Source organism: Setaria italica, chromosome IX, assembly GCF_000263155.2.
Source record: "Setaria italica strain Yugu1 chromosome IX, Setaria_italica_v2.0, whole genome shotgun sequence".
Classification (NCBI taxonomy): domain Eukaryota; kingdom Viridiplantae; phylum Streptophyta; class Magnoliopsida; order Poales; family Poaceae; genus Setaria; species Setaria italica.
Genome location: NC_028458.1, coordinates 36,029,612 through 36,050,542, shown reverse-complemented (window position 1 = coordinate 36,050,542; position 20,931 = coordinate 36,029,612). Strand labels below are relative to the sequence as shown.

At 44.3% G+C, this 20,931-nt stretch overlaps 1 protein-coding gene across 1 annotated transcript; it reads right to left on the bottom strand.

Moving 5' to 3' along the window:
• Nucleotides 1-11,749: 11,749 nt before the first annotated feature.
• On the bottom strand, nt 11,750-19,190 carry LOC101779192. The gene is made up of 5 exons (XM_004983516.4): nt 18,498-19,190; nt 16,804-17,172; nt 14,554-16,726; nt 12,345-14,472; nt 11,750-12,251 (listed from the first exon to the last, which is right to left on the bottom strand). The coding sequence occupies exons 1-4, from the start codon at nt 18,738-18,740 to the stop codon at nt 12,392-12,394; spliced, it is 4,866 nt and encodes a 1,621-aa protein (XP_004983573.1). The 5' UTR covers nt 18,741-19,190; the 3' UTR covers nt 11,750-12,251; nt 12,345-12,391.
• Between the last annotated feature and the right edge of the window lie 1,741 nt (nt 19,191-20,931).

Genomic DNA, 20,931 nt, shown 5'->3' with positions numbered 1-20,931 from the left:
CCACTAAAGCCCATGGGCCACATGCATTTGACCGCCACCCGACCCCATGAGAGCGAGCGCATGAAATCAAAAGAAAACGACGCCTGTTTCACTCGGGGGCAAAAAGACAAAGAAAGAAAACGACCCCTGTGTAATTTTTTTGAGGTCGATTTGTGCGTAAGTTGTCCTTCTTTTATATTGCTTTTTATTTTCTTTGATAAATATCAAAGTCTCAAAGATGAACCTTTTTGGGTGTCTTTCTTTAAAAAAAAGGAATAAAAGATGATTAAAGACAATAGTGTGTGAATAATGGCATTGTAGGTCGCTCAACCCGGCACTCAGATGATGCGATAATTTCGTTGCTTTTATTAGTAATGAAATTCGGGCATAGCGTGGAAAAAAGAAGGTCACTCAACCAGGCACGATACATTTGACATTGACCTTGGCAGTAGCAAAAAGGTGAACGTCAATCAAATCAAAACTATATATTTGAATTGACCTTTGGTGTTTAGAGCTCAAATGACATGTGCTTAAAACTATTATACACATAGGATGATTAGTTATTCGAATATGATGTGTTGTTTAATGAATTCTTGGTGCATACGTTTTCCGTGAGTATGATACGGCATCGACCTTCCCAAACCAATGTCAAATGTGAACACCAAAAATATATCTAGACTATATTCACGATTAATTTTGTCAATTTTGGCGATTAAATAGGTATCACATGCTTTATAAAATTAAGGTATAACTACTATAATTAGGATAATTGTGGTGTATTGTAGACGCTTTAGCATTACATCCATCTGAATCATAAGCGTGTGTCTCGTTCTAGACCCTGCATTACATACACGTAGGATGAGTAGTATCCGGCGTAAAACAACATTCACTCGGTAGAAAATCTAAGTGCTCTGTAATTCTTGCAGATACATGTTTCACTCTTATTGATCTTAATTTTCTGGAGTAGTAGATTTCTTGCGTCACTCTTGCCCGACTAGTCATAGCCCCCACTCATGACTCTTTTCCTAAGAGCATCTCTAACAATCTCCCTTTCCCCAATCCAACTTCTTACTTTTCCCTTTTCCCAATAATTATTGGGACAACCAGATAACCTAATAATTCACCCCAACTCTTCCTAAATAAAGGAGGATTTGTGACTCTCCCAATAAGGTAGTTGGATTGGGATGAGATTATTGGAAAACTGCAAAAGCAACTCTCTCAATAACGGTCCCTATTAACTACTTATTATGAAATATTTATTGGAAAACTTATGGAAATGCTCCAAGCATGTGTATTAGGTGACTTGAGTTCGTCTTTTTCATGGAGCAAAGCTTCACTACTCGGATTTTTTTCTACTTGGGTACTTTCGCAGTTGTTAAGGGAAATAACAGCATGTGCACCTATTATGTGCAGCCTTCGACTTATTACTTAGTGGGATACCAATCGATACTACAAAAAGCATGCTTACATCCATAATTGACTAAACAAGATAACAACAAGATTTAAAATACTTGGAAAAATATAACTCCATGGTTGATAGTTAGAGCCATCAAACATGAGAGGATCGGATCAAACATACTCATCTGTTGATACATTTTCTCACTACGGTTGAGCTTGATAATGAGACCAAGCTCTATACCAATTGAAAGGACCGATATGTCTCCTAAGGGGGGAGGGGTGTTGAATAGGCCTAACCTGAAATGAACTGAACATAGCGGATTAAATATACCCTGCATTATTTTGCAAAACTGGAAGCTCCGGTTTGAGCTGACCAGAGGCAACCAAAATGAATAACCCCACAAACGAGTTTTACTCCAAATCAAATTTGAAGAGTAAGATCCGGAAGTATTTCTTAGTAGGTTGACCAAGTCTCTACACTCACAAAACCTTAGTCGATCAACCAAATTCATAATAATATGGACAAGTACAACAGTGCAAGCAAGTTGGTAGGGAGAGATAAAGTTTTTCTTCTCGAAGTTTAGATTCACCACTATGAAGCCTACGTCTCCGCTGAGAAGCTCTAATTAAGGATATGAGTCTCTTTCAACTTCCTTCTTTGAGTCGGATTAGTTTCAACCGCTTTCCTCAATTCACTACTTAGCTTCTTCCCTTGCGAAGGCAAAGCAAGACGTGCAAAAACTTCCTGAGGCTCATCACAAGCTTGGGAACTCATCGGGGCTGTTTAACTGTCTAGGAGGCTTGGCCTCCAAAAGTAACAAATACTTAACTTGGAAATTAACTTGACAAAGCTCAATAGTGCTCAAGAGTTTGAGTGCTCTCTAATGCTCATAAACTTCTATCTCACATCCAACTCACTAGATCCCACAGGGATCACTCAACCTCACAAATAGGGGTTGATGAGAGCTCAACTATGCTTTCTCTTAGGCAGCAACAATAGCAATAGCAATGAGCCAAAGGAGTGGATGAGGAGTATAAATACTCAGCTCCACACAAACTAGCCATTAGATTAGTAAAAACTAGATCCTTTGGTTTGCCAAATTAGTTAGCCGTTAGAGTCATATGGCACCCAAAATTAGAAATCTGGTTTGGCAAATTTGGAACCTCTACTTTTGCCATATCTAAACCACCAAAAAGTGTTTATAAGGTTTTTATGTCTCTTTACAACTAGTAACGAACATAAACACTTTGAGTACGGAAATGTAATCAAAACACTTATTCCATCTTCAGTTGTCATGTCTGTTTGGTTGGTTCGCACAACCACGTTGCGCACAGCGTCTCCGCCAAAAGCATCCTGAAATACAATAATCACATACTTTTTTCTATTTCTGGTTGATCTTCAAGCTAACTTGTGTCTTTTCCGGTATTTATACTACATGCATTATAAATCATACCAGATCTGCTACAAGAACCAGTTTCCTCTTTATCCTCTCTTTGGCTTCATTTCCATCCACGTTTGCTTGTGCCATTTCCTGCTTCACATTGCGTCATTGATATTGTGAAAATCATCTTTCCTACTGTGTTAACTCGCCTACACCTATTATCTGATACAATACCACTTGAGTTACCTTTTTCGCCAATTGTTGATCATTTGCGTTCTCACCAGAGCCATCATTACTTTCGCTACATACTGATAACTCCTGCAAAATCAAATTGAGATGTATGTGGCTAAGTGCCTTGCCATGCAACCTAGACTTGATGCAACTTTTAGATTATTACCTCTCCAGGTGCTTCTTGGCACCCGCTTCTTGATCTTAGGCCGATGTCTGGGGGTATTTCTTTGTTTTCTTTGTCAAGGTTTGCCAACACCTCTCTTGATCTAAGGTGTGCAGACCTGACTGCGGCCATTGCTAGTGTCGTTAGATCCTTGATTCTGTACAACTGCATGATTCCATCAGCCCCAACTAGGAGCTTGACATTCCTGTCGAATCCCAACTCCTGTTGTGCATATTTTGTGTATCTACGGAGAATGCAATGTTCTGGTATTTTTTAGCTGGATCCTCACGAAGGCTCTCAACAAGTGCACACAGAACAAACCTAAATAACAGAGAGAGTATATGAACTGTAAATACGAAATTGGGATGTACATTATGAATATTGAAATATTTTATCATGTACCTGTATGCTGCCACTCCTTGCACTCGCAATGAAAGTCGCCATTTTCTTTGTTTGCATTGACTTTGAACTGGTGCTGCCCCCAAGATATTTTCGAAGACCTATTTGTGTGAGTTACGAAATAGCAATTTTCTCCCTCTATTGGATCGTCTTCTATATTAAATACTGTGCAATCGATTATCTTCTTTTCAAAGTCATTGAACACATTTCTAGTATAAATCCTTGAAACATGGATTTCAAATGGCCACATGCTTCTTGTGAGCCTCTTGCTCTGTCACAGTACAAGCACAACAGTTAGTTAATAAATTGATATTTAATCACACACTCTATAAATAAGTAATTGACAAGCTGGTTACATTACCGTTCCATGGTACGTCTCTTCAGACTCCTTCATCTTCCTTGAATGCACGAAGTCAAGCGTTTTTTTAGCGAACCTATGCAAAGTTGTATGCTTGTCAACAAAACAACTCTTCATCACAAAATTTGAGCTCTCGCTTCGCTGTGTTGATGCCATCCTGCCACAATATTGGTCTTTGAAATATGCCGGTACATACAATTCTCGCTGGCGGTAAAGGCTATCTAAAGTGCTATCCTTATGTAGGTCAAACTCATCCAGTAGTTCCGGCCAAGTAGCCTCAAACTCCATTGACGTGAGGGGGTGGTTTAGCATAGAATAAAATTTATCCTTAAAATTTATCTTCGCATACATCCCAAACAGGTTGGTCAGTTGTGGCATGTGCTTGTTCACCACATGCCATCTGCAAATCTTATGAACAACCCCTGAGAACTTTTTGGCAATAGCCACACCCATTGCTTGATCTTGGTCTACCACAAGATGCAAATTCATCAATGTTAGTTCTTTACTTGCTCTAAAATGTTGTACATGCTCAAGTATCAAATAATTTTATCCTGAATATCCATAATGAACATATTACCTGTGAGGATACACCTTGTTCTATTTCCTCCCATGCATTTTTGAATGCTTTGAACACCCACTCAAAAGTTTCAGCTGTTTCATCTCCCAGCAGTGCGCATCCAAACAATGTGTTCTGTAGATGGTGGTTAGATCCAACAAACATCTCTAGTGGTTTCTCATAAATATTAGTCTTATGAGTTGTGTCAAAGCTCATTGCATCCCCAAAATATGCATAATCCCCTTGCATGCTTGCATGACTCCAGAATAAACTGTGTATAACACCTTCAGAGTCCAACTTGCATTCCCATCGGAACTGCGGGTTCTGAGCCTCACAATCCTTGAAGAACTCAATAAGCTTGTTAATGGCGTCTGCGTGCTCTGCCTGTACATTCATAGCCTTCCTGTAAAACATGTATAACAAGTCAACATATCATCCTTCAAAATTGGAAGTCTATTTGATTAATGACACCAATGATCACACACTTTAGCTTCATTTTTCACTAAGCTGCAAATCAAAATCTTAATGACATGAACCTTTCTATCAGGAATAGATCCACCACCACATTTGTTTCACTCCATAACCTTGCATAATTGCACTATCCTAAACATATTAGCCATTCCAGGGGTTGTCTCATATGCAATTCCAAATAACATACTGTGTGAGGTTCTCTTACATGTTCTCTATGTCCCGCGCTGTTATCAGAACAAGTTCTACCCTCCGTGCATGAAGTACGTTCTTTATACTTTGCGTACTCACGCCGGCTACCTGCAATTCATCAATAATTCGATAAAGTATTGGCTCTGTGATCTTGTGCGACCTCATTTGCTTGGTCTTCAAAGGCGTATGCAGCATGTGGTTGTGAAATAAGTTTATCTTTTCTATAACCATATCTACTTTGTTGCCTTCATTGTCATAAACTCTCGTAAACTTCAGATGTGCATTGCACTTCATCTTCATTGTCGTCTTGTTCCGTACTCGCAGAGCCTCATCACCTTTATAATAATCTCATTTTCCTTCACAGCTACACCTTATCACTCTAGAGAATGTTTTCTAGTTGCCCATTTTCACGCCGAACCCGGCCAGTTGTGCATATCTCATGAAGAACTCCTTTGCTTCCACTTCTGAGTGGAATGACATCCCTTCTCTGGGAATCAATACTGAGTCCATGCTTTCCTTCTGCTTCAAATGACAATAATTTCAATTAACATCACATACTGAAAGCAATTTGGTGATCGACAACGGACAAACATAACACCACCACCACTAACGCACCAGCATACGAATCAATCTTAGGTAGAAAATTCGATTAGCATCACAGACTGAACATATGACATAATATATATTTTCATTGACTACTCACAAGCAGTCGTGTTTATTAACCATGCATCACTGCTTTCAAAAATTCAGAAAAAAGGTTAACCATGCATCACTTACTTGTGTTTGTGGCGGAAGTTCTTCTTCACTAGCATTCATCTGGATTGCGTTCAAAGTAGCCGGAGGCGAGAACACAACACCCTGGCTTCTAGTTCCAACGGTTTGACCCTCACTTCTCCCATCCCGACAAGCTGTCTATGTGGGTGTTTTGAATCTAGCGCTAAAGCTCTCCACCACCTCCGGAACGTTGATGCAGGAGTCCATAGTGCCTCGTCCTCCCAGTTTTGATGGTTCTGAACCACACGGTGACCTTTCCGGCACTTCTGAATGTTGCACGTCGACGGCAACATTCATGTCATTCATATCAAGCCTTGCCGGTGAAGGGCTATCAGCGGACTTCTCCCTATTCGGTTCTGCTTCTTGAAACAATAGCTTCCGACAACCCATCACTGTCTTGCTGGGCGTGGCTGCCGGCGGAACTGAAATGAATGGAGATCATGCTCGTTAACTGAGCAATCAATCTGTTTTCCTATTCTGGTTGGGAATTGAAAACATCAACTGGGTCTTCAAATTAAAAAGTGGTTACAACAGAAACAGGTTGTAAAATGTTGCAGCAAATGAAACATACACAAACATCATCAATTTCAATAGATTTATGTTAAACAGAGGTATACTCAGAAGCTTGAGTGAAGGCAATGACAGAAAGGCATAGAGAAGCAAAACCATACCGCTGCACAAGCTCCTTCCCAGGATACTTCGTAGCTAGAAGGTTGCTGGCAATTTTGGAGTCCTGATGGGGGGCGTCTTGCTCAGGGAGACGGCGGCGGGGTTGAATACGGGCACATTGATGCGGGGGCATTGTAGATGGCGAACTAGCGGCGTCCTACTCGGGGAGACAGCGGCGGGGTTAAATGCAGGCATGTTGATGTGGGGGCATCGTAGACGGTGAACCAGCAGCGTCCTGCTCGGAGAGACGGCGGCGGGGTTGAATAGGGCGCGTTGATGCGGGGGTCGCAGCGTCGTCCTCCTCCTGGCGTGGCTGCCGGCGGAACAGCGGTGGCGGTGTTCTGTTGGTCAGGGCGGCGTTCTCCACCGGAGCGATGCTGGGCCGTAGCGTCGTCCTCCTCTAGGCGTGGCTCCCGACGGAACAGCGGTGGCGGAGTCCTGCTCGTCCGGGCAGCGTTCTCCACTGGAGTGATGCCGGGGCCGCAGCGTCGTCCTCCTCCTGGCGTGGCTGCCGTCGGAACAGCGGTGGCGGTGTCCGGCTGGTCGGGGTGGCGTTCTCCGTCGGAGCGATGCCGGGTCGCAGCATCGTCGTCGATGCGGGGAGACGGCGTCGGAACAGCGGTTCCAATAGATGGACTAGTTCGCTCGCGTGTGCGGGGTTCTTGTCGCCCGTAAAAAAAACCCGGGTCCGGAAGGACTGGTTCGCTCGCGTGTGTGGGGAGGGGACAGGGCTCGGGTACGGAATAAACTATTATGTACCCTGGGTGTGTGTATATAGAGAGAGAATTCTTTTGACAATATTCTAACTGGCACGAAATTACACCGATAGTCATAGGTTAACGAACCTGCCGACCCAAAATTACATCGGTAGGGGTGGAGAAGTATTGCTACCGGCGCTTATCAAATACTGGTAGTCATAGGTAATTATCTTTCTTGGCATCGATTAGCACCGATTCCGTGCAGGTGTGATATTCCCATCAGCGAGTCGTTATTCATGCTAGATTCTACGCCGGCATGAATAACCTTCCCTATTCTCGTTGTGGTTGTGTTGCCTATCTGATTACTGGCACGAACGAGGTTTCCACGCTGAGAATGCTAACTAGTAATCACCAATCTGGCTCAGAAAACAGGTTTTCGGTGCAGCTCTGTGCTTTTCCAAACAAAAGGCCAGCACGTCGTGTACAACAACAGGTCGTTATGTGGCTGTTATTAATCGGGCGTGCAGAGCGTGCTACGTGTCCGTCTTTCCCCCCAACTTGCGTAGGTATTTCACTTGCACTTGCATCGTGCACTAATCCCAGCCACAAAAGGCCCGTGCATGTCAGCATGTGGATAGCTGGCGTCGTTTGGTTGGGGTTGCCGGGTTGGGGATGGGGATAGGTAGGCAGGCAACGATGGACTACGTGCTGACAGGACGTGGGTGCCGTGGTGGCGATGGTCTGTCTCTCGCTCGTGTGGGATGGACGGACGGAAGGGCCTGCTCGACGAACGGGACGGGACTGATGTGGATGGATGCCGACTGGCTCCGATCCATCGTGGCTCGGCCTGGGCCTGCGATCATAATTGAATGTCTCGATCGACAAGACTACCACGCGCATGCCCTGTCGCTCACTGTACGTAGCGATCTTATATTTTCTTACATTCTCTCGGAAATGCTCGTATTACGCTCAACTCTACTCCCATCAAAATAAATGTACGGTGGTTCACTAGCAGAGAACGCACCTTCCATATGCTCCTTTTATCCCGGTTTGAAGTTAGTCCGGGATAAAAGATTCACGAACCGGGATTAAAGCTCGGTTACTTGCGGGGGGCTCACCAATCGGGACCTTTTATCCTGGTTGCAAAAGCTAGTGGAAAAAAAAGATCCTGAAAGCTCTTTTATCCCGATTTGAAACACCAACCGGGATAAAAGATTTCATTTTTATACCGGTTGGTAACACCAACCGGGATAAAATAGTCCTCATGGATGGCTAAAAAAAATACTAAATCCCTCGAACCCTTTTATCCCGGTTTGTAATACCAACCGGGATAAAAGAGGGTCTTTAGTCCCAGTTGGTGTTTCCAACCGGGATAAAAGGGTCCCCCACGAGTTAATACAAAAGAATTGCATCTCCTATATAGTTAGATGTGCCGTGTAGGTGGGATGGCAATGAAGCTACACGCGAGGCTTGAGGTTGTGGGTTCGAATCCCACACACCGCGCATATTTCGCGTGAAAAACCGTGTGACTTGTGACTTGAACATGTAGGGGATCCTCGGGATTTCTTTTTTTATTCCGGATGGATTTTCGGGAGATTTGCTCCCTACCAACCGGGACTGAAGGTGAGTTTTCTACCAGTATTTTCGTTTCAATAAGATTGGACGACATTTAGACATTTCAATTAATTGGCTCCATACACTTCTCCATATGTTTTTATATTGATATGGTTATGCTTTAATTAGATGAGGTTCACTAGAAGTTAAAGATGCACTTTTTGTGAGATAAAAATCTGAATGCTAAAACGATCTTTACCTCTAGCCTAGTGGTTAAAGCACCTGAGTAGTACTCAGTAGACTCGGATTCAACTCCCTGTGGGAGCGAATTAAACGGGATTGGAATAAAAAAAATTAAAAATAGGTAGGGGCTTCCCTGCTGATTTCGGTAAAAAAAATTAAGATCATAGAGCATACAATTTGGTAGTACATGAAACCAGTATATTTGTAACAAACATTAATGATACTAGTTATACCCTGTGCGTTGTTGTGAAAAATTCCAACCATTATATTCTTACTCCACTTTACATTTGAATTGTGATTTTACCCTAATTATTTAGATTTTGTGAAACCCCACCCCTGAAACCCCCACCCACCACCACCACACCCGCACACATTTTTCCTAAACCGAAGGCTCGCTTTGCCCCCGTTAGGTGCACTGAGAATAAAAAAGGAAATAGTGAGGAAAAGGTCAAAAAGATGGTTTTGCCCTAGCTATAGTTAGGTGAATGCATAATTAAAATTTAAAAAAACGAAAAATGGTGAGAAAAAAGTTCAAAAGATTGTCTTGTCCTTCCTACCCTCATAGTTCACTACTACATATACCATTTGTAGAACCGGTCAAACCACTATTTCTTAGCCTCTTGGGGTGGTCATGTGGCCCACATCGACTTTTCGTAGCTAGAAAAGAGATATCCGTAGAGGCGGTTCAAAGATAGCCCTTTCTAGGGGAGGACAACGCGTGCGGGTAGCCTGGTCCGCTCCTAGTAAAAATAAAAAAAAGATGCGCATACAAACCGTTAATGTAATAGTGGTTACCTCCCGTGACAACCCTAAGTATAAAAAAAGTGACTTAGGACTCCTTGGCTCCGGCTCCGCGCGCTTATCGAAGCACGGAGGAGCCGGAGCCGCACCAAACGGCATCGATCGCGGAGCCGTTTTTTGGCACATTTGGGAGGAACCAGAGTCGTTCTAGGCTTGCATGGCGGATCCCAAAAAATGGCTCCGCGGCTCCAGCTCCGCACGAGGAGCCCCTCGCAAGGAGCCCTACCAAAGGAGACCTTGTAACCTGCTTAGAGCATCTCCAACAGCTTTCCCTTACCCCTCTATCACCTCTTTTACAATTGGAGAATTTCAAGGAGATAGGCTGCATTTCCCTTCCTTTTCTCCTGACACGTGGGGTCCATCTGCTAATGGGTAAAATGACCTTTCTTCTTCCTCTCTCTCCCTTTCTACCTTCTCTCTCCCTTCAACTCCGGTGGCTTCCGGCGGCACGCCCGCACACGGTCGGGATGAGGGTGCGACTGCACCGAGACGGACAGCGGCGGCCTTTGGCGCGGCCGCGCATGGCTGGATGGCGGCGGCGCGGCCGCGCATGGCTCGGACGGCGGCGGCCCTCGGCGTGGGATGGGGCGGCGGCCAGCGTCGGGCCCGTGCGTGGCCTGGGATGGGGTAGCGGTCAGCATCGCGTCCATGCGTGGCTTGGAGGCAAGCTGGGCAGGAGCGGGCGGCGGCCCCCGACGGCGCGGACAGGGCGGCGCGACGAGCCAGGCAGGGCCAGGCGGCGGCGCCAGGAGCGGAACATCAAGAGGCCAGGAGGCCATATCACCTGGGAGATCCTACGGTCGCAGAGAAAAAGAAGGAAATGGAGAGGAGTAAATTCCCCTTTAGAAAGGGGAAGAGGGAGGGAAGCAAAGGAGATTGAGAAAAAATAAAGAAAAAAGTAAAATTGAAAGGTGATTTGCTGGAGCACGTTTTTCTCCCCTAAATCCTCTTTATGGCTGAAAAGAGTAAAGAGAAAAATGAATCTGCCGAAGATGCTCTTACATGGCAAGTTTTCCTACTCGGAGGAGAGGTGCAATGAAAAAGAGAGAAGTCGTATCACATGCAACAGGCGGCATCTACACCTACACGTGCTTCAAAATGCATATATAGGAGAAAGAAAGAGAGGAGATGGGCAACCTAATAGCCAGGCTTAACCATCCAATTATATAAATAATAACTATTGATTGATGGCTCTAAATGGCATGGCAACGTTATATAACCAGAAGATGACTATGTTATTAGTCATGGTCTAGGGAGGAATATACGGCCAGCAGTTAGTTCGACCTAAAGAAATTTAAATATGAGCTCGAGAAACAGGCCCCCAAAATAATCGAAGAAAAGCATGATTACCTTAACAAAATAGTCCAGTAAAAGGAATTGATGCAATCATGCCAAACAGAAATCAAAATGCATGCTTTACAGCTCTGTGACTAGAAGACGCATAGTTCTTTTGTATGGCTGTCCTAAGTTCCTAAATGAATTGATTTTCTGAAAAAATCAGTTGTTTTGCACAGATGCAACTTCTCAAGGTGAACTTGCAAATATTTAGCTACGGAAAAGGGATAACCGAAATACATCAGCAAGTTCAAATGACAGTTAAAGAAGCTGAAAGGGTATCACGTGAGGGTGAGATATTAGACCAAATTGGTAACAATACGCAACAGCTAAGCAACATCTGAGAAGCACACCACTGGCAACATCAGTGCCATAGTAATCCACGAATGCATTACCGCAATAATAGGGTCATGTCACAATAATCTTGAGAACGACACACTGATTTAATTATTTGTAGCGGCCCCAACCAACTGATTGGGGCGCCAACAGGCAACAGACATGAGGTGCCTAGAAGAAAAAAGAAGTAAAAAAGAGAGAATCACTGGAGCATGATGCAAACCGGATGTCGATAAGAGTCGATGTCAGAGAAACAGCAACAAAATATAACTTTGCTGATCTGCTGGAATTCTTATACATACAGCTGCACGGCAACACAAGATACATGACGGCGCAACTCGTCACGCTAGACGCTGCACCAGTGCAGCAGTGCTTACATGGTCAGCTGAAGTAACGCTTCCCCAACAAAGTACAAAGTCACATCTAAATTTTTATGTAAAGCTGCAGCATGTGCTCAACAGTTTATCACCAACAAACAGAGCGGACGGTCTAATTACAGCGGCTCCAGAGCTCAGGATCAACAAGATTCCACCTCCAAAGCCATACCCTCCTGAGTAAATTAGAACCAAAAGCCTAACAGCTAAGAAAAATCTACAACAATTACAGCAAAGTTTCTTCTTTCCTCACAACCCGGCATCATCGTCGTTGGGATGGATCCATGAGTATAGTCCAGTGACGGAAGAACACCCAGCCCAAGTTCTACATTGCAGGACCTCTGTAAGTATGCACAATTCCACAAATTTCACATGATTAGCAACTTACAGTAAGAAATCAAACAGGTCTCAAAAGTCGAAATCAAACTACTTACATGCTCAGTGCAGACAAGTCGCTGCTAACTGATCTCCTTCAGAGCCCTCATTGCCACGATAATTGCTTGTATGTAGATCTTTCTGTGTCCCAACTGCCATCAGGTTCCTTCCTCTTTGTTCCTACAACTGGAATTTGGTAAATTCTTCCTTGCTCCTCTGCAAAGCCATGTGGGGGTGGGATCAAATTTTGTCTAATTTGTAAAGGTGCCCGTTCATCCTTTCCTTCTAGATCTATACTTCCAGGGCCTGAGTTAAGATCAAGGCCCTGACTTTCCCATTTACGATTATTGTCACGTCCACTGCTGCTGCTGCCCTCAACAAGATTTATTGCATACTGCCTTGAATGATGGGATGGTAATGCACCTGTTGGCCCAACAAGCGATGGAGAAATGGCAGGAAAATACGGCACCCCTGACGGAACAGAGTTGGGAAATGTTGTTGACCCAATTGAAAATCCCGGTGTTTGAAGGTGAACACTGGGAGGAAAAGCAAATCCTGCATACGGATATGCAGGCTGATGAAAAACCATTGTTGGAGACGATGAAATAACTGGAGCCCTGCTGGGATCACCTCCAAATTGACCACTTTCAGCTGTAGGCGCAATAATCCGCTGGGTTCCAGGTGCTGCCTCAATTGGGTAAGGCTGTTCTCCTCTAGAAGGCAAAAATGATTGCATCGGCACTGGACCACAAGGGTTGGCAGAGGCAAACCATGGTGATATATTACTCATGGCAGCATTATTCATCCTAACGCCAGGAACTTGTGGTAGGAATTGAATACTGCCTGCATTTTTAGTAGGTAGATTCTTTGGTGTGGGTTCGGTGCCAGCATCATCAAGGCCCGGCCCACTATTAAGATCAAAGTCTCTCGAGCTATTCATGCCAGTATTAGAGAAGACTCCAGGTAATGCTCTTGCTGGTAACAACGGGACTTCAACTCTGTGTGCAGCATTTGGTACAAATTGGCCATTGTCTGCAACTTCATCAGCTCTGTTCAAATCAAACTCAATGCCAGCACTTCGTGAAGAGCCATCACGACTTCTGGTATTTCCAGATTCAGAACAAGTAGTCTGTGCAGAACTCTGCGGGACATCTTCCTCAAGAGCTTGGTCATCTGCAACATTCAAATCAAAGCCAAGGGTGGGACGAGACTGCTTCCCAGCAGTATGAGATACTGGAATGTCACGTGTGGTGACAGGCATCTCCAACACCTTCCTCGGTTCAGCAGGACGAAATGCACTTGTAGCTGCTGAACCTTTCCACCCAATCTCAGGCTTCGCTCTTAGTAGGTTATCAGGGGGAACAAAGGGTCCTTTAGCTGGAGCAGCTACTGTTATTGGAGCCGGCTGCAGCCCACTTGTAACAGGTGAAGTGAATGGCGAAAGACCAGGTAAATGGATCGCTGAGGAACATATAACAGGTGAGACAGCTGGCTCAGACTGATGGCAATCATCCCCAGGTATCCCTTCATTCAAGTCAAAGTCAAGCTTGGCTGTAGAATTTGACTTTGTGCGAGCAGCTAGAGAAGAACCCTCATCTGATGAGACTAGGTCTTCTTTTCCGTCCTCTTTTCCACTCACACCATCACTGGATTTCTTTGAACTCTGCTTTGCACTATGCTCACTTTGCTGAGAATTAAGACCTTCAGGTTTTACATGAACATTGGATTCACTGGAACTGTCTTTTGATTCTTTCGTCTCCTTAATCACATTTGCCACACCAAGTGGGGACGCTGCTCCTACAAGTTTGGTAACATCAGCCAAAGAGGAAGTAGCTTGTTCCTTCTTTTCATCCTCATTCTGCACTGTGCTACTATCTCGAACAGCATCAGCCTTTTTCACCTCCGTAGCCATCAAATCTAATTTGCCAGCAATACTGTCACGTCTATCAAAGGTTCGTGGGTGGTCTGATACACCCAGAAGCTGCTTATTATTAGTTGACTTTAACAAACCCTGGGCTTGTTTATCAGCAGCAGACAATGAAGATTCCCCGGCAAGGATCAATTTTGAATTTCTATTGGAAACAACCAAGCTACACTGGCTGCCCAATGCAGATTCAACAGCGCTATCTTTGTCTGTACAACCATCTTCAACTTTTCTATGGACAGTACAGGCATCCGGATTTTCACCTGCAGATGACTCCATATTAGACATACTGACAACTTTAGTATTAGTTGAGGGGTACAAGTTGGAGTTATGATCATGTTCACCTTTGGAATCGACTGAAGCAGGTTGAGAGTTGCATTTGTTTGCACGCCCTTCATGGATTTCAACTTTGGCTGAAGATCCAACTGCTTTAGGATCCGCTAGCTCAGGAGATAGCACAGTTTGGCATTGTTCCTCCTTTGCAACCAAAGAAGCATCATTTTTCACTTCCTTCCCCACAATGACTTTCTTAGCATCTGTCGGCCCTGAATCCTGTGATGGACCCACGTCGCTTTCTACTTTAAACTTTCCAGTACTGTCACCCTCACAGACCAACTTCTTTGCAGATGAACTTCTGGGGGAAGAAGATGGGGAAACCAATTCAGATTTAGATATTTCTCCTGCCACACTAGCAAGAAGATTCATAGCCGTGTCATCTCCATCTTGCAATGAATGACTAGCTTCAGAGTACTTAATTTCAATCAGAGCGTTCATTGGGCTGAATGAATTTCCCACCCTAGTTTCACTTGAGCAGACAACTTTTTCGTTCATATAAGAACATGCAACTCGTGATACATGTGCATCCTTAACAGAATCGTCAGGAGTCCTGCTGTTGTCATCATCTAACATAGCACATGGTGATTTATCACCTTCCTCAGCTCCTTTAATATCATTGCTATGCCAAGACTCTGCATTAGCATCAGAAGCTAAATGAGGCCGAGAACTTTCAGTCTTCATTTTCACTCTGCGGTCAGTCTGCTCATGTCTATCTGCGACCACAGGAGATGAAGCTCTACCCCCAGTAACAGATGGGTCCTCGAAAGATCCTCCACTTGCACTTCTAGCAGGACTACGAGCAGGATTTGGAAACCGAACAATCAATCTATGATTGTTTCCGTGATCAGCTGGAGTATCAACTCCTTTTTCAGAAGCCGTCCCACTTTGAGATGATTTATCCTGCAGCAAAGATCGATCAAGGGAAACAGATCTTCCCGCAGATGCTTCCTTCAGGTTCCCTGAAACAAGACCATTGTTTGCCCTCCGATGGCTCCGTGAGGAACTTCCAGAAGGTTTACTAGCACCACCAGAAGCAGCAGTTGAACTTCTCGCATCCTTTGATGGCTCACTAGAGCACGACTGGCTGTTGTTCGGTGATTGGCTTGAACTGCTGCTTTTTTCCTCTTTCACAGTAGGTAGCTCAGAACCACCAGTCCCACCAGTTGATTTACAGGGCTGGTCCTTCAAGTTGGTGGCGACATTTGTTGGTTGCATATGTTGTAGTTTTGATGAGGCAGGTACCACAGGATTCAACTTCGCAGCTGCATCTGTGCCCCCAGGTTTATCAGTCAAAACTTTTGATGATGAAACAGTGGGCACTGGATTTTTTGGACTGCTCTCACTTGAGCCACCTCGTTTGTTTGCAGTATTTGAAATTTCTTGGAAACCTGCTTTTCCTGACCAGGAAACAGATTGACCTGAGGCTAAAGGCTTCGCATCATTTGACTTCATTTCAGCATCAACACGCTTCTTCCAGTTCTCAACAAGACACTTAGCTTTCTTCTGAATGTCCAAATTTTTATGGCTGCGCAGATGATTGACAGATTTCCCAATACTACAACTTTGCAATGCACTGAGATTAATAGGCAATTTCGCTAGTGCGCGAAGCAGGGCCAAGAGAAGTTCGTCAATAGGTTTATCTGCTTCTTTAGGACTGCTCCCATCACCAGACTTCCCTTTGTGTGCCTCTTGAAGCCAACTGTCCAACACGGGAAGGCCTCTTGATTGTACAAATCTGCCAAGGCAATCAAGACTCTCAGTAGCAGCAATAACCTCAGCAAGTACAACCCGGCCAGCAAGGTCTATCTTTTGCTCAGTCCGATCAAGTTGCATAAGATGTACAAGCTTGTCAACTGCTTCTGCATTTGGAAGTCCACCCTTTTCTGTTATCTTTGCTACCTCGGACTTTATATCTTCCAAGTTAAAGCTTCCAGGCTCACTGTCATCGACCTTAACAAGACGATCCCGATCCCGTTTAGCTGGATCAATTCCCTGCTCACCTCTATCTCTCTTCTTCCCTTTAGATAAACCACCATTCTGAGTACCATCTGAAGAGGTCTTCGGTTGTTGGGAAGCTGATGGGCCATTTAACCGCTTTGGAGAGCGTCCACCTGACTGCACTGCGGCACGCATTTCTAGCCTTGTTCTGTGTAGAAGCCGATTTACTTCTTCCTGCCGTTCCTGGTCATAAATTTCGTGTGTGAAGCAGGATATATGAATATATAATAGATAAAACAGGAAAGAATTAATGTACCTACATTAATATAATCCTGGTCAGTAAGCCACCATAAGCACTTGTTGTCAATATCGTATACACGCCAACATACAAATGAAGAAATTCCAGCTGGTAGCTCAACACCTTTACGTAAAAAGGCAACTTTGCAAGGATGCAGCAGGGAAACAGCAGATGCTTCGTCCTGGTGGAAAGAGTAGAAGATCTCGTTTGGTGCAGCGTTGAGTTGGATGCCCTTGTTAAGCTTCACGTCAGCAGGTCTATAAAGCCAACTAACGCGTAATTTGGGATAGCCTTCTTCTTTTTTCTCAATCCAACGTATCAATCCAATAAATGGAGGAACATCAACAGCCCGAAAAAGTGCACAATCGCCAACTCGAATCTCACGCCCGTCCTGAAAATTAAAAAGTAATTTATTATATGTTTTTCCAGCATGAAACATCGATCATGTTGCTCCATTCTCTTGTAAATTTGGTGTACAAGCTTAGCAATTGCAATTTCCCTGTGTGCATTAAATTAGCAATCAAACAAGCAATGAACAAATAACTGTAAACTGTGTGATTGCAATGAAGCCCAGCAGAAGCAAGGTATGTATTGTGCCATTTTGAGCAAGTAACAATACCACTGTACCATGAAACTACACACTTTGTTACACCTTACACACATTCACGAGAAGGCACTTTCCCATGATCATTTGTTAAAAAAAAAGAGTGAATTTCATCAGCGGTCCTTAAACTTGTCCCAGGTTCTCTTTTCTTTCAAGCAACCTCCGAAGAGGGCAGGGAGTTCCTGCTATTCACTATAGGTACAAAAAGAATTGACCCACTTCATGACTGGGAAACCAGGCCCAAAAACCATACAGGCACACAGTTTATTGAAGGCAAACCAGGTTGTCATGCAGTCCGCAAACTCTCAAATTGTATATCCAAGGCCTTTAACTTGTCCAGGTTTTCAGGGTCCGAGCCAGTCCAAATCAGCCCCATCTGCCTCTATGTAGTGTGCCACCAGCTACCATGGCGCCTGTGTGGAAGTCTCAACTCTAATGCATATGATTTGTGGTTATAGAAGATGCCCTCCTAATACTTGGGTTTTTTCAACGAATTCCTTAAATGTGACTTTCTACTAGATACTATATGCAGGTAAGATTTGTGTGACCGCCAAGCCAACTACCTGAAAATACGGGAGAAGTTTAAAGTCACAAAAATGCAATTTGAGAGTTGGTGGACCTTGATGAGAACGCAGGACATGCTTAGGGGCTGCTGATGAAATTCACTAAAATAAGTTAATTAGTTCTTACCACTCCTCAAACCAGTAGGCAAATGATATGCAGAAAACCTTTTCTCACAAGCGTGCAAGCAAGGAGATCCTTACATATATAGTATGCCAAAATTGTCGATTTGATAGCAATTCACAGAATTCAATACAATCATGCCAAAAGGAACTCCATTTAAATATGCCCATACTAGCATGTTTGCAGTTGCCAGTACTAGTAAGGCATCGAAACTAGTTTACTCAACAGTCAACACAAAACTTCATGGCACGTCTCAGCCTATTGCTCCAGTATACCACCATCTAGACAGGGAATATATAGCAGGTATTGCCCAAGCGGAAACAAAAAGGAAACATAATGATTTGACAAGGTTAGCATTCTCGGTTGGACTAAACCCGTGAAGGTTAGCAAGCAAATTCCAAAGCTATACCCAACAAAAAAAAACGCACCTTTATAAACGAGTCGGGTGACACGGGGCGAGGGGAATCGACGCAGTCCTGCTTCCGCGCCGCCGATTCCGGCGGATAAGAAGTAGTCCGAGACGGGGGAACAGATGAGCTGGAAGGGGAAGTAGGTGGTCCCTGTGCCGGTGGTGGTGGAGCTTCTGCCTCTACGCGAGCGGCTGGCCACATGAGCCGAACGAGACGCCGCCTCCTGCCGTCGCACCCCTCAGCGCCGCGCCACCCATGCATATCCGGCCCGCTGCATCTTCCCTGACGGCGCCGCCGATCCCTCCTCCTCGCCGAGCTCCGGCGCCGCGCCGCGCCACCATCACCAGATCGCCGGGCGGCAACCCTAGGCCCTCCGAAACCCTAGATCCGCGGGCCTCCGCTGCGCGCGCATCCGGAACGCCCGAATTCGCGTCCAATCGGCCGATTCAGGCGGACCGCCTCACCGGCGGGGGCTCGAATCCGGCGGAATCGGCGGGCTCCGGTCGGGCTCGATTGGGGGGATTTGGGGATTCCGGGGCGGGGTCAGCGGAGCGGGCTGGGCGCGGGGGGTTGGACTCGATCCGAGGTGGGGTGGAGGAGGAGGAGAGAGAAAATTTCGGCGATTCGAGGGGGGGAGGGAGAGAGAGAGAGAGATCGCGGCAGGGGCAGGGGCAGGGGGGTAGGGGGCAGAGCGCAGCAGAGACGGCGAGCGAGGTCGGGTCGAGAGGTGGGGAGAGAGAAGGGATGGATGTCTCGTCTCCTCGTCCAGTCCTTGCAGAGAGGAGAGGAAAGCAAGGAGGGGCAGTTTCGACCATGCACAGTGACCGCAGGCGCAGGGGAGCTTCTGTCTGTGCGGGCCCTGCCTGCGGGACGCCGTTTCCTTAACATGTGAGGTCACGGCACATTTACATCACACGATGCGAAAGTCAAGGCACCATATCGAACACGGCTTGTGATATGACACTAGTTGGATTTTCTATATTTTTTTATTTTATAAACCTTTTATATTTTAAATAATTTGATTCAACCTCCAACGGAATATGTTATATCCATAAATAAACTAACTATTTTGGTCATAGCCGTTTCGAGGGTGACAAATTACTACTATCACTCCACCCACATTTCTTGCCATGGCAACCAAGAGTGGTGTGACAGACATTGTGAAATGGAATGTGCAATGATATATTTTTACATGTTTTCACACCCCTTTACGATGGCGTGATCAAAGTAGTGAGTTCCTGAAAATAGTGCGATAAGCTAATATTAAATATTATAATAAATAAAAAGGCACAAAATTACATGATTTTTGCATCGGTTGTCAGAAATTTGCTGTGTCATATTTCTGTGGGAAAAGTAGAGGTTATACCCCAAAAAAAAAAGGATGAGGAGGTTCTAGCAATTACTCGGAAAATAAAATTCCAATCTTGAGCAATTAGTTATGTGATATGACCCTAATAATAACCATATTCAAGTGAATTTTCAGCTATGAATGAATATATTGATGAGCTCAAAGGGGAGCTTGGGAATCTGTATATGATTTGGAATCCGCTAGATTATTAGGAGCTTGGGAATCTGTATATGATTTGGAATCCACTAGATTATTAGGTCCTTTATTCTTTTCATATTAATATATCAATAGGTTTCTTCTAGATTAGGATCGTGCCTGTGCGTTGCTACGGGCAAAACAAATTCTTTCCATAAGATTAATTTTCATTGTATAAATTTTTTGTAACAACATATCATATACTTTGTTGCTACGGGCAGAACAAATAAATAATTTTAATATGTTATACCATCGCACTGAAGTTGACCAATATCAACGCCCGTGCGTAAACATGATTAAACATACAGTATATGTTCACCAATTAAGAAAACCAAATTTGTTTAGTGCTCAGCTTACCAACGATCATTCCAGTGGCAGGTTGTAATGAGGAAACAATTGAACACTGCAAATGCCCCATAAATAATTAGTAGGAGACACCAGGGCATAACAATTACCGATTGCAAGAAATCCACACAACACACCATGTGTAAACACCTTATGACAAGTTAAATGACATAGCTTCAACCATAACACCATGGCAAAGGAACAATGCTTGATGCAAATAAACTTAATAAGAGATTACTGGTCGCAGCTTCTTGTCTTGCAAAACAGTATAATTTTATATTGTACATAAATACAAAGATTTAAATTCATGACAAGACACTGTACACGAAGGCAACAACCTGCCACAATTCACATACGTTGAGCACCAATCGTATAAGGGCCTGTTTGGCTCCACCCTATTAAAGTTTAACACCCGTCACATCGGATGTTTGGATGCTAATTAGAAGTATTAAATATAGACTAATTACAAAACTAATTGTACAGTTGGAGTGTAATTGGCGAGACGAATCTATTAAGCCTAATTAGTCCATGATTTGACAATGTGGTGCTACAGTAACCATTTGC

Bases quoted from the DNA above. Each gene is read 5' to 3' on its own strand.
- LOC101779192 (XM_004983516.4), bottom strand. From the start codon at position 18,740: ATGCATGGGTGGCGCGGCGCTGAGGGGTGCGACGGCAGGAGGCGGCGT. The intron at 17,173-18,497 runs GTGCGTTTTTTT...TTTAATTTTCAG, and splicing joins CACCCGACTCGTTTATAAAG to GACGGGCGTGAGATTCGAGT. The intron at 16,727-16,803 runs GTAGGTACATTA...ATTTATGACCAG, and splicing joins CTGACCAGGATTATATTAAT to GAACGGCAGGAAGAAGTAAA.